General features: G+C 44.2%; 1 protein-coding gene across 1 annotated transcript; it reads left to right on the top strand.

Annotated features, from left to right (window-relative positions):
- Window positions 1-1,616: 1,616 nt before the first annotated feature.
- PtA15_6A291 (uncharacterized protein) lies at window positions 1,617-4,662 on the top strand (the record flags this gene model as incomplete). The annotated part of the gene is made up of 2 exons (XM_053169981.1): window positions 1,617-1,812; window positions 4,640-4,662. 2 exons carry the CDS (start codon window positions 1,617-1,619, stop codon window positions 4,660-4,662), a joined length of 219 nt encoding a protein of 72 aa, XP_053021218.1.
- Between the last annotated feature and the right edge of the window lie 9,206 nt (window positions 4,663-13,868).

The raw sequence follows: 13,868 nt of genomic DNA, 5'->3' as shown, positions 1-13,868 counted from the left end.
ATGCCATCTACCCCTCCAAACAACCCCAAACTTTCCGGCAATCAACCTCAATCAACCCGCCGAGAATCCTCCCGTATGCGCACACCAATTTCTCGCCCTGGATTTATAGCCACCCAAAGTGACTCTCGCCGAGCTCTTGTCCCTAAAGTGGTCAACTCCAAGCAAACCGTTTGACCTCCAGCCATTGAAGAGGGTGAAGAAACCGATTCCCATGATGACACAGTTACCATCCAAGCCAGTGAACCAAAAAATGCTCCACGCAAAGGAGCAAGTGCAGTTGGTGCAGTCAAAAATGTAAGCTTCTTCTCTAATTTGCTCAAAACGTTTAACTTCATTTTGACCGGATGGATCTTCTTTCTAGGGAACCTCTGGACTCAACCAGATTGCTAGCCGCACGGGTAAGAATGTAACCGTCAATTTGGAACAGGACTCCAAAGATGAACATGACCTTGTTGCATTCAAACAAAAAGCAAAAGACAAGGATAAAGATGGCTATGATCATCCGCGCTTATAATTTTATCCTTTGGGGGAAGGACCCAATCAGGTTTGTTGCAAGGTTGATTGTTCATATTCATTGCTTGGTGATGTAGTGATGTTGTACTGATTATTCTTCTCCCTATCGCAGACTGAAAGCTCAACTGCATATTGCTGTAGGTGGTACCCAAACCAATTCAAAGCCTCCGGCCATTCAACCTACAACCTCAAATCTCACCGTGATGGTGCCAACAACAAAAAATCCATCCAAGCAGCCTGCCCCGGTCAAGCAAAGGTCATTGCAGCAGGAGCTAATCTCCCCCCAACGGCAGCAGAGCTAGTGAAAGAGAAAGCAAAGGCCCAACCAGCAGATTCCAGCAATCTAATTGCCTATACGACAAAAGGCAAATTCGATAACAATACACTCAACAAATTGTTCGTAATCTGGATTGTTCGACACTTGCTCCCGTGGTTCCAAATCAAGGACTTCCTCCTTTGAGTGTGCTTTGATTACAGTGTTCACAACTCAAAGCTTCACTCGCGCGTCTGGGCAGCATTGCAGGCCCACCTCCTCTACCTGGAACAGCGATCACAGGTTGTGAATGCAATCAAATTGGGGTTTTTTAATTGCATGATTGGTTGCTTGTTGTTAATGCTTGGTGTTGTTCTCATTTGTAGGCCTCCGACTCAAAGATCTCACTTTTTTCAGATGTTTGGACCACCAAGGGGAGCCACAAGGCATTTGTCGGAATAATGTGCTGCTATATAGGTAAAGATTGAAAATATGTATGCCAGCACCTTGCAATCAAATACATTGCATGGCACCACAACGGTAAATACTTGGCTGCTCCATTTGCCAAAGTTCTAACAAAGCACGGCCTGCACAATAAGATAAGTCTTTTATACTCATCTCCGCTGTTTTGAAATTTAGTCAGGCTAATTTTTATTGTCCTCTTCACGCCCTCGCCCAGACAACCGACTCAGGAAGTAATAACTTCACAATGGCGAGAGCGGTTGCTGGGATACTTAGGGCTCACGACTCGACAGACTGGGACGTTCAGGCAAATCATCACCGATGCATCTGCCATGTTATTGTGTTGATACTTGGGGCTGGTTTAAAGGTATTGAACCTCTCAAAGGAAATGGTAAGACCGGAAAAGGCCAACCAGTACTTTCCAGTTTTAGATTCGATCCCTGAAGAAGACAAACAGGAGAATGCCGAGATCAGCAAGATCCCGGCTGACGACTCCGACAATGAACATGAGGATGTTGTAGACCCAGATGATGCTGAAGCCCCGGTACCTGAGCCGGGATGGGAGGACAACAATGACAATGGATGTGATGTCAAGGGTATTGGTTTCACGTTAAAGAAGGTAGCTGAGATTCAACCTTTCTCTCACATGCTCCGTTATCAATGTAATCCAGATGGTTAAAACTTATCCTCTCCATAAAATCAAGATTGACTACATCTGCTGCAGGATCACAGCGTCTCCACAAAAACAAGCCGAGTGGAGACTCTGGGCTTCAAGGCTTGGCTTCAAGGGCCGAGGTCTTATTGGAGGCTACAGCATCCGTTGGAATATAGTGTATGACAGCCGTTCGCGAGCGTACAAGGGCCGTCGTGTTATCAAACAACTCTTGGAAAAAGAGTCAGATAAGTACACTGGAAAATCGGCCGGGTCACACTTCTTCAAATCTTATGAACTCTCTGCACAAGAATGGGAGGATGTTCACTCGTTGGATAATGTCTTAAAGGTATGTTGTCTTTCTATAAATGTTTTGAATAACAAACAGGATGCTTAATAGGAATTCCTCACCCTTTAAACAGGATTTCTTGGAAATGACAAAAAGAATGGAGGGGGATGGCCCCAAGTTGGCCATGGTCATCTACGAATATGTCCGACTCTTGGAAAACCTTGAAAAAAAGCAAGCAGCAGCAACAGCGACTCCTCTCAAACCAATGTTCAAACCCATGATTTGGATTACAAATAAGTACCTTGATTTAGCGTTGAAGTGCGATACAGTCATCTTGGCAACCTTCCTTCACCCAGCATGGTGCATGATGCTGTTTACCAAAAAATTTAAACACCACGTCAAGCGTATTGAAAAACTTATAAGATACACCTTCCAAGATCGCGAGGACCACCTTAAATCACTCGAGCCTCCATCGCCATCGCCAGCGGAACCACAACCAAGTGCACCCCGAAGTGAACCTGAATCCGAAGACAATGAATTCAATTTTTACCCCAAGGACACATCACAATCTGTCGCGGCGAACACAGAATTGGAGCGATACAACAATGGAATGTTTCCATTGGAGAGAAAAGGGGATGTTTTAGCATGGTGGAAGGTAAGCCAAAACTTTAGTTTATGATTTGTCCGTGTAGCTGACTCTGTCTTTTGTTCTGCCCAGACCCACTGCCAGGACTTCCCTGTCATGGGCTCCTTGGCAAGAGATTATCTCGCCTGTCCCGCCAGCTCAGCTTCTGTGGAACGAACGTTCTCGGGTGCAGCAACAGTGTGCTCATCAGGTCGGTTGAGTCTTTTGGTCCGAACAATTGAGCGCTGCATCAGCAGCCACATGTGGCTGCGCAACAATGTCAGGATGGGAGGCGAGTTCAAGGATTTCCAGAAACTGATTGATGGGGCGCTCAAGAACCCCAAATTTGAATCAACTGCAAACAAGATGGATCCTGGAAATTTAAAGTAGTTCCTTTCTACTAATGGCCACTCAAATTCATCTTCCATGTTATTGGTTCCCCCTCAAAAAATTTCTTACTTTCTCTCTCCTCTACATAAAATCTATAATGAAATAAAAAAACGCTACTTCCCCCCCCTCCCAAAAAAAGCGCCTCAAAAGCGCTATAAAATAGCGTAGCGCGCTATTTATAGCTGTAGCGTAGTGCATTTGCGCTATTTTATGGCTATAAATACAAAAATAGAAAAGCTACAAGCTTGTGCAAAAAAGCGCAAGCGTAGCCCAAAAACGCTACAAATTAGCGCAGCGCATCCGGGTCAAAAAACGCTACGCTTTGCGCTATCTGCAGCGCAGTGCTTTCACCATTGCTTCTTGGCCACTGGGTCAATGTTCTTCATCCAGTCTTGGGTTCAAACAAAGGGCTCAACCACTTATTTGCTTAAGTGCATCAGATGGTTCTCAAGAAAATGTCCACTAACCAGTTCCAGTTGGCCAGTGGATAGTTGAACTGGGAGAGAAAAAAGCAGTGAAATTTCAATGATTCCCAATAGAGAATCTGTTAAGTTTGTCTTCCATCCTTCTAATTGGCCTCATGATGCAAACTTTCAGAGATTTATTCTGACCAGCTTCCATATATAAGCAGAAAAGAGAGCTAACAATAAGTAGAGAGAGAGGAACTCTAACAATGGATATCATATCTCTCTGGATGTGTTTACTGATGCATTGGAATGCTCCAGAGATGAAAATTAATTGAAAATTCAAGACAGGAGTGCATGTGAAATCACAAAGAAATTTGTTCTAGTGAGGGAAATTTATGTATTCTTTTGTTCTATTTTTGTCTAGTTTTCTTTTTGAAATAGATTTTTTGGATATTTCATTGAACACTCAAAATTTGGCCATGATTTATGAAATGTTGAAATTATCCCAAGAAATCAGAATCCATGAAGGTCAAGAAGCGCTATGGAGAATACCTTCAACAATGCATATTTTTTAGCTGTACCGCTTTGTGGCAATCTGGCTGTCATATATTATTTGCAGCCCATCTTCCAACATACTCAAGCATGAAAGCTGATACAAAAGTCATCAAAAAGCGGTAATCTTGCTGGTCCGAGGGTATTTCTGCCAAGGTTAAGAAATTTTGCCACAAATGAAGACCGATTGTCCAAATTGCAACAATCGCAATCCAATGTTTCGTGATACGGTCGACGCCTAACTGTGCCTCATTGAATCCAGGAGCCAGTTCGTGATGACCCTGATTCACGCGAGGTGCTTGGTTCAGCTGATCCTCAACATTCTCACTGTTTGAATTAGATAGAAATGCTGGCTTTGGCCCATCTTCAGCATTTTCTTCTCTCATGTCAGTGGCAGATGGAGATACATGCTTGATCTTCTCCTCGACGTTGGACTTATTTGGGTTAGAGAGAGATGTGCGCTCCAGCTCATCCTGGATAATCTCATCCTTCGAAGATGCCTTCCCGACCAAGTCTTGAGCCGAATCACGAGCCGATTTGGCATGGTTTTGAGTGCCGACAGGTTGCCCATGGATGGGCGTATGACAAGTTGAAGACCCAAAGGAATATCCAGAGTCTGAAGCTTTATTTAGCTCATCCTCTACAATACCATCCTTCAAGGACGACATCCCGGTTTGTCCTTCAGGTACCAATACCCAACCATCGTCCTCTAGCTCTTGTACAATTTGGCCATGAGCCGCAGAAATAGGGGCTGAGAAAGTGGATGAAATCACAGTAAAAGTCTATCCAATCGGTTCAGATTGTTAGTCATTTGTCTTTTCAAACATATAGAAAAGCAAGGTAATTAAACTCAACTATGAGGATAATTTGTAAAAACAGCATATTTGCCTATCAATGCCAGAGGCAACCAGTGAGGAAATACCCAGATTATGTCCGAGTTCTGCTGCAAAATTGTACCCAATTATGAATCAGGAGATAGTCAAACGAGCTGGGGAATCAGAAATTCCACTTGAACAAGGCATTTATTTATATAGATGTCAAGATAGTCGCTTGAGTCTCGGCGGAGGTCTCGACCTCACGAATCGCTCTTGCCGGCCTCTCATCCAAGCTTCGCTGGGGATACAGGCCCGTCTATTGCATCCTTTCACTGCGCTAGCTATAAGGTGAGCGTCATACCAAAGCTCCAGAGCGGCACAAATAAAGACGCTGTGGGGTTTCAGCTTCTAAGCAGCCTGGCTGGAAATACTCCATCTGATTCACACAAGAGATTTTGTGCGCTTGAGACAGCTACAAGTTCTGTCTCTGCTCGGTTTTCCCGCCCTGACTCTGACCTCCGTGGGTATTCGTACGAACAACATACTTGCAGCTACAGGCCCGATAAAATGCCGTTAACATGAATCATCATTGACGCAGGCAATCAGATTGCCGCAAATGACTCTGATCCGAGGTTGCAGCGACTCTTCAAATGTTAGGACTACCCAACGTGATACAGTTTGGCCGGAATGGAGTGCGAAAAGGACTAATCGAGTTGCTTCAAGCTGTCCGACACGTCATTGTTGGTTCCACGTAGAGGTCTGGTCAGTATTTCCTGTCTCATTCGAACTCATTGGCCACGAGAAGCCAAGCCAGGCAGTACAGTGCTGAGCATACCGGCAGTCTCACCGGTTGCTGGCACTGCCCAGTACCTGAGATGGGACATATACCCCAGAGCGGTTGTAAGAGCCGGAGCTCTTCACTGAGCTATGGCGTTGGCACAGGGGAGACACCGATCTCCTTAGTTTCTGATACCAACGTCGGGCTTGATTGCAAATGGGGAACTAGCTCAGAGAGACAGTCAGTCAGGGGTCGCGTCTCTGCTATATACAATTGATCTTAAGGGAAGGGAAGAGGAGAATGGAAACAAGAGAAACTTACCTAGCTCAGAGAGACAGTCAGTCAGGGGTCGGGTCTCTGCTGAGCTAGGAGGGGCGGTGACGGCGGGACTATAAGGAACTGTTGTTGTTCTGGTGACATGTTTGTGAACTCCATAGCGTCCGCGGCGCAGGGGGTTTACAGTCTCCCCCCCTATAATAAAGAAGGAAGTGTGAGATTTCACAGAACTAAGATATATATTTCACATAAGAAAATTTGGTCTATCTGGCAGGCTCAGAGACATAGAGAAAGAAAAGTAAACAAGCTTTACCTAAGAGCGGAATAAGGGCCGACTCTGGTAAAGTGATTGGGCTGCCGGGCAGCTATACGCGCACAGTAGCGATTGAGGGACGAGTACGTCTGAAGTGATCTGATAACACTTCACGGAGCGTCAGTGCTGAGACTTTGGTAGGTGAAGCTGTAGAGAAGGATGGATTCTCTTACGATGACTCAGTAGGCTCTGCGCTCCACGCTTTAGCCAATCCGAGCTATGAGGTTGCAGGTGCTGCCGGTTCCTGCTATGTATGCAGTGCTTCCGTTGGCTCCTGACAACCTGATTGGGCTCTGCAGCGCAGGACTTACCTCCGTTAACGGGGTTGGTGATCCTGTCGCTGAGGCTTGGACCTAATTGGTCTGTGGCTTCGGAAGTTATCGAGCTGTATCAGGAGTTAGAGTCCTGTCAGCGTAACATTCCTAGCTGTGACGATCCTAGCATCTCGACTTACCTTGTAGGTGTCTGAGTCTGCTTTGGTCGCTTGGGCACTCCGTCGATTGCTGACGTGGCTGAAAAGAAGAGGAGCAGAGTTTCAGCTTGAAGCTTGAAACCACTGCCTGAGAGCATCATGCATATGCATGTGCCTGGGGTTGCGCGGACTCACTGATCCCCCTTGCGGGGCTAGGGTTACAGTCCTTGCGCTTCCTTTGGTCCAGATTTGGTCCTGAACCTTGACAGCCCACCATGCTTCGATCTGGGAGGGTCGGAGCAACTTGTGAGGAAGGATTAATGCCAATGACTTCCAGTGCCCCGGCGGATGATGGCGCGACCAAGCGGTTTTGTGAGGAAGTCCGCTGTGTTGGCTTCAGATCAAATGTAGCCGAGTTTCATAAGTCCACAAACCACTAGCTCCCGCACAAAGTGAAGACGAATTGCCATGTGCTTCGTGCGAAAACTGTTCTGAGATGTTTCGCTTTTGGCCAAATCGATTGCACCCCTGTTGTCCACCATTACTTGAATGTTTTGAGAGTTCAGACCAATATTGACTTCTGAGAGCAAGTTGGAGAGCCAGGCTAATTCACGACCCAGATCAGACAGCGCCTTATATTTGGCTTCAGTTGTTGAAAGCGATACTGTGGACTGTTTTGATGATTTCCACGCGAGCAGGTGTGACCCGGCCATGATTGCAAAGCCGGTTGACGAGCGGCATGTGTCGGGACAGTTTCCCCAATCCGCATCCACGTAGGCTTTGATTGTTCCAGTGGCCTGCTTGAGATAGGTTAGGCCAAGAGTTTTGGTACCGGAGAGATACCTGTACACCTGCACCGCGGCATGGTAGTGGATTATACCGGGTTGCTCAAGGTATTGAGAGAGCGAGCTCACTGCATAGGCAATGTCGGGGAGGGTTAAAACGCTGAGATAGTTTAGAGAGCCAATGAGAGCTCTATAGTTGACGCCCGTTTTGCGAAATTCTTCTATTTCTTGCTGCGTAGCCTTCCTTAAGTAGGCCTTCGGATTCAGAGGGCACGAAGCCGGATGCAGCTTGTCGAAGCCAAATTCCTGCAGTTTACGCTTGATGAATTGGGATTGATTCACGTGTATTCCCCGTTCGGAACGCTCAATGTTCATGCCTAGCAAGAACTTGGCCTCGCCCATATACTTGATCCTGAACTTGGACTCCATTTCTTCCTTGAATTTTAGCGGCTGTTTACTGATGAAGACCAGGTCATCAACATGCGCATACACAAAGGTGTCCTCCCGTCCTGGTACGCCGCACCAATAAAAGACACAAGGGTCGGCTACTGAAGTCGAAAAACCAATCTTCTTCAGGTAGGTTGATAGCCGATTGTACCAGACCAGAGGAGCTTGTCGGAGACCGTAGATGGCCTTCTTCAACTCCAGGACGGTGTTTGGCGGGAGATCTAGACCAGGCGGTGTGGAACTACTCTTGGGATGAATAGAGCTGGAGAGGGAATGGTGCTTTAATGGGCTGCCTCTCTGGGAACAAGAAAAAGATATAAGAGTGTGGACTCTTATGGAAAGGTGTGGCTATAGAGGATTCTTGAGGTATGTCTTGAGGGTTACTTTTCTACTAATCTAATATTTTGTACACAGATAACAAGCTTGTCCAATCTGATTTATTGGCATAAGCAAGGCTAATGATAGGTGACCAGTGATCTGAATTACTTTGACAGGATCTGATGGGGAACAAATGAAAAGGAAAACAACCCAGTTTATATACACAAGAAAGAGGAGCCATGAGGAAACAAGGATAACCTGGAGGGAAGCATAGAACATTCTACTTCTATAGGATGAAACAGCCCTGTGGTCAGAGTAGTGGGTCAAGGAGTCACATGATGGTGTAATAGTGGGTGGGGATGATGCCATCTTCTGGGAGCTATGGTGCAATCTTCCTAGTTGGAGGAGGGGATATGTGAGACATAACAGGGGTAGAATATTCTATGATCTAAGATAGGAGGAGTTAGGTGTTTCAGGAATTGTTTCAGGAAGTAATAATGTAGGTGAGGTTTGGGGCTATGTCTATTATAATGTGTATCATGTTGGGTTTGGAGGGTGAAGGGTTTCAAGGTTGCTTATACATCTTTGAGCACATGGTTCTAAGGAAACACTAGAAGAAGGGGGTAACATGTGATCTGGGTAGATGTTTGAGACTAGGGAGAGGGTTTATCCAAGAGAGGGGGAGTGTGGGAGGAGGGAATACTATTATCCAGGGTATGACCATTGAGTGGGGATGTTGAGGGCCTTGGACTTTGCTGACAAGGGGGCCAGAGGTGTGGGATTTAGTCTTGAGGTGTGACAGCCTTGTGATTGATGCTTGCTGGTTTTCTGGGTAGATCAGGATTGGCTTACCACAGCGGTGGCAGAAGAGTGACTTTGTCTTCCAGAGGGCAAGTTAGAAAGGCACTTCGAACGTCTAGTTGATGCACCTCGAGATCATAGGCGACAGCGAAAGATATGAGCAAACACAGGGAGCATGGGCGACCAGTTGGAGCGTATCTTGCTTCAAAGTTCAGGCCATAGGTTTGCCTAAAGCCCTGAGCGCAAATCCTTGCTTTAAACTCGACTACTTCATTGTTGGGACCTAACTTCTTGCGGAACGCTGTGGAACTACTCAAAGGGGAGAATAGAGCTTGGAAGGGAAATGGATAGCAACACTAGTACTAATGTAAGCTATGCAAGGGTGCTGATGAGGCTGCCTTCCTGACTAATGCTGAGGGGATGAGAGTAACACTAAGAAAAAGAAGAAAAGGTGTGGCTGATTTCTGCTTGATCTTAGGAGCTAGTACTATGAGCTTTAACTACTGACTACTGAGGGTAAGAGAGTTGGAGGAGTGATGAGAGTGGGGAATGCAATGGCAAGGTTCAATGGCAATGGGTTGATGAGAATGGGCACTTATAATTTCTGTATCTAAAATTATCTATAAATTCTGCATGAGGTACAAGTGAGGGGGAAAGACAGTTCTTATATGAAGGAAGGATGAGCACAGACAATGAGGAGTTCTGGCTATGAGAATGAAGGTTGTACAAATGAGGAAGAGTGATGTGAACATAGTAACAGTATGTAATGATGAGCAATGCTGAAAGGGGAATGCTGGTTATGGGAATAAAAGAATGTACTAATGGGGAAGAGTGATGAGAACATGGTAACTACTTGTAATGATGAGCACTACTGAAAGAGGTAAGCACAGATCCAATGATGTAATGTGTACAATAGGCATAGTACATAATGAGAAATGTATGTAAAGGGTTTAGTATGTGAGAATAAATATGTAAAAGGAATTTACTGTAATGATTCAAGTAGGTTACTAATGAAATGAGTATTGTAACTAATGAAGAATGTAGGTTGTCTGTAAGTCTTATATCCTTTATAACTACTGAACCATTGAAGATAAGGGGGTACTATGTGTGAGTGACTATAGGTAAAATTTGGCGTAGAATCTGAATATGCAATAATAATGAGGTATTTGTGAAGGGTTATGGGGAAATGGGCAATGTAATGATGAATATATGTAAAGAAAAGGCAATAAAATACTACTTATGGTTTGGAATGGAGCACCACATCCTCCCCCAACTTATTGTCTGTCCCCAGGCAATGCACCAAAGAGAAGAGTGATCCAGAAAGAGTTGAAGAATGTTGAGTCCAAGAGTCCAAAGTCCAAAGCCCAGTGTTCTTCCTCCAAAAGGTGAAATCCAAAGTCCTGAGTAGCAGTCCAAATCCAGAGTCCAGTGTCCAAAGCCAATAGAATCCAAGTATAAGCCAAGTCCAGTATATCTGAGTCCAAGGTATCCAAGTCCAATCCAAAGTCTTATAGTCCTATGTATCCAGAGTATCCATAGTCCAGCATCCAATCCAAAGAGTCCAGTATCCAAAAGAAGGTCCAATTATCAATGAGGGTTGAATGTATAAGAAGATCTAACTCTGCTGAAGGCAATATCCTTGAGACAGACACATATTAGACTAATTTCCACTCTGAAGAATACAATAATTTTCCTGCCTAACTGAGGCCAATGGAAGAATGCAATGATTGATGATGAATGATGGGGTTGATAATTGTAGTTTCTGAAGGTTGTGAATGATTTGGGGTTGAATGGCTGAATTTCTGAGTATCTGAGTATATAATGTAGAGTTCTGTGAAGAGAATTTGAAGTCCAGGGAAGTTGATAAGCTGTCCAGAGAATGTTACTGATCCAATTGGGTGGTTTCTGAGCTGTAATGTGTTGGAAGAAATTGATTATAATGGTGAATGAATGAGTGATTGGATTGATGGTTGAATAATTCCTAGAATACAAAGTGAAGATGATGAAGAAATTCCAATATTGAGGTGGTTGGATGTCCAGTAATTGCTATGGGATGGTAAGGAATGATGATGCATGATTTGATTTCTTCATGGAGGAGTGAATGAGTTGGGGTTCAATGAATGATTGATGATTTAGAATGAATGGATCCTCCCCCTCAGGAATCCCCCCAAATTCATGATGGCAGGGAATGATTGATTCTTCATGTTCAGTGCTGGCCACCTTGGAGTTCACCATTTCATCGAAAAAAAAGCTTTGATTTTTGTCCAGATGGGGAATGGAACCTAGGTCCATACGCATGTGCTGTCGAAAGAGGGGTCCTATTGTCTGAGCGGGGGCTCCATGCGGGAGGCGCGCGTGCGGAACGTCGGAAGAAAAAAGAAGGAAAAGGTCGTCCTGTTTCTTCGGAACGGCTTGATGAAAATCTTCGAGACCGAGTTCATTCAAAAGAGCCAATTCTGCAGATTAAAATGGTATATACTGGTTATTTTTAAGGGTTGAGTATCGATTGTGTAGGGCCGGTTAAAGATCCAAGTGAAATCCGCGGGCGCGCGTAGTAGGAATGCCGTGCAGTTTTAAGAGACCATCTTCCTTCGCATATAACTTCAAAACCCGTCGATGAAATTCTCTAATTACGGTCTTATTTGAAAGGCAGGGTCGAGAAGATGAAACTAGAATAGATTAATATTGAGATTCCTTTTGGCCGATAGGTCGCCGTAAACGTTTAATGAATGGCACCTGCGGGGCCGCGTAAATCCTTGGGAAACTTTGAAGGGTTATATCTTCTAAACAGCTCGATAGAATCGTCTAGAACCGAGTTCAGATGAAAGGCAAGATCGGAAAGATCAAACCTGAAACCGGGAATGTTAATTTTGTGGCCGGCCGAATGGTTGTTGGAGCCGTTCAAAGCATTATTATAATTTTCCGCGGTTTTCATCGTATAATAGTTGAAAGAAGATGAATACATAATGAAATAACTTTAAGGTAGCGCCAAGGAGCTATCCAATTAGACTCCTGACGCTGGCCAATCGATTGAAAAAGGTTGCAGGCGGAAAGAATGATGTGAAAGCGTTCCACAAATTAATTAAACTGGGTCGAACACCAGAGTCAATATTAAAGAAATGAAAGAAAAACCGCGCCAACCAATCCTGAAAGGTGAATGCGTCCATAGTGACGTCATGAAGTGAGGAAGGAATAAATTCTATAAGGCCTAGGTCATTGGTCAACGGAAAAGTTCCCGTTATCGCCATTTGTTATCCGTAATGTTTTCCTCCAGCGCCACTTCCACGCCCTCGTCACCGAAAGAGAACCTTGATAACTCATTAGATTATTCGTCAAACACATCCATAACCTCATCTCAACTTGACGAAGAGGCCGCTATTAGGCCTTCCTACGAAATCCCCTTCTCCATTCGCAGAGCGCACTTGTTCGTCGACAACGTTCACGCGTACAACACCAGTATGAGAGACTCTTTTAAGCCCAAAGAAGTCGATGCCTTGCGCCACTATATCCAACAAGGACTCCTCGCCTTCGCTCGTGAGGACCTCGACGACCCGGTTGCCGCACGAAACGCACGCCTTAAATTGTATAGCCGGTTCCACGACGCTTTTACACATGTATGTCGAGTGGATTCTGTATGTATATGAATAAGAATTTGAAAAAAAAAGAAAAAAAGAAGATTGATTATAATACTGATATTTTTCCTGTTTCTATAGATGGATACCCATTCAATCATAGATGCCATGATAGCGGAAACTGAAGAAAGGAATGCCCTGGAGTTGTTAAGGGTGAGGGACCAAGTGGAAGAGGAGGAAGATGGTTGGAGGGTAGAAGCAGAAATGGAGAGGATAAGAGCTGAGGGTAAGTTCTATTTTTTTTATTCTACTAAGGTTATGCTTAAATTTTCTTTGTTTGTCTTTTGATTTTTTTTATTTTTTTTTAGATAAGGAGAAGGGAAAAGAGAAGGAGAAGGAGGAAAGTGAAATGGAAGAAGGTGATGTAGTGATAAAAGAAGAAGAGGTGAGCTTTTTTTTTTTTTTTTTTTTTTTTTTATATTTAGTTATTTTATTTGAGCGTGTTTGAAACTGATTTTTATTGATTTATTTCTGATTTGTTTATAGATTTTATTTTATTTTGTTTTTATGTTATTTGTGTAAGAAGATGAGAAAGAGAAAAGAGAAGAGAAATGAATTGATTATTCCTTATTTATTGTTTTTACCTGGAGTGGTATTCCTTGACATGAGTTGCAGCAAACCTTCTGGCCAATTCTGTGCCATCTAATTCTTCCAAGATGTAAGATCCTCCTGGATTTTGAGCCTTGATTCTGTAAGGGCCATTCCATTTATTTTCAAAGAGCTTGCCAAACTGAGAGTCCAAAGATTTGTTATACACTACTACTAATTGACCTTTCTTTAGTGGCTGCCTTGATGTTTTCTTCTTGTTCCAATAGTCCACAGAGTTCTTCCTGGAATCCATGAGCTGCTGGTGTGCTTGCTGCAAGATGGTATCCCTGTTTTCAAGCTGCTGAGTCCTAGCCAATAAAAGATCCTGAGTTGATTCTACCTTTGACCAATCCACTCCAAAGAAGGTTTCCAATTCTAGGTCAATGGGTAAGGTGGAGGGCTGTCCAAGAACTAGTTCATAAGGTGAGTATCCAGTTGATCTTTTGGTGGAAATTCTGTCTGCAAATAAAACCAAAGGTAAATAATTCCTCCATTTCTTGCCTTCCTTTCCACAGAGCTTGACCAAGGTATCCTTAATTGCCTGATGTCCTCTTTCTACC

This window comes from Puccinia triticina, chromosome 6A, assembly GCF_026914185.1.
Source record: "Puccinia triticina chromosome 6A, complete sequence".
NCBI lineage: Eukaryota > Fungi > Basidiomycota > Pucciniomycetes > Pucciniales > Pucciniaceae > Puccinia > Puccinia triticina.
This window is presented reverse-complemented; position numbering and strand designations above follow the sequence as displayed.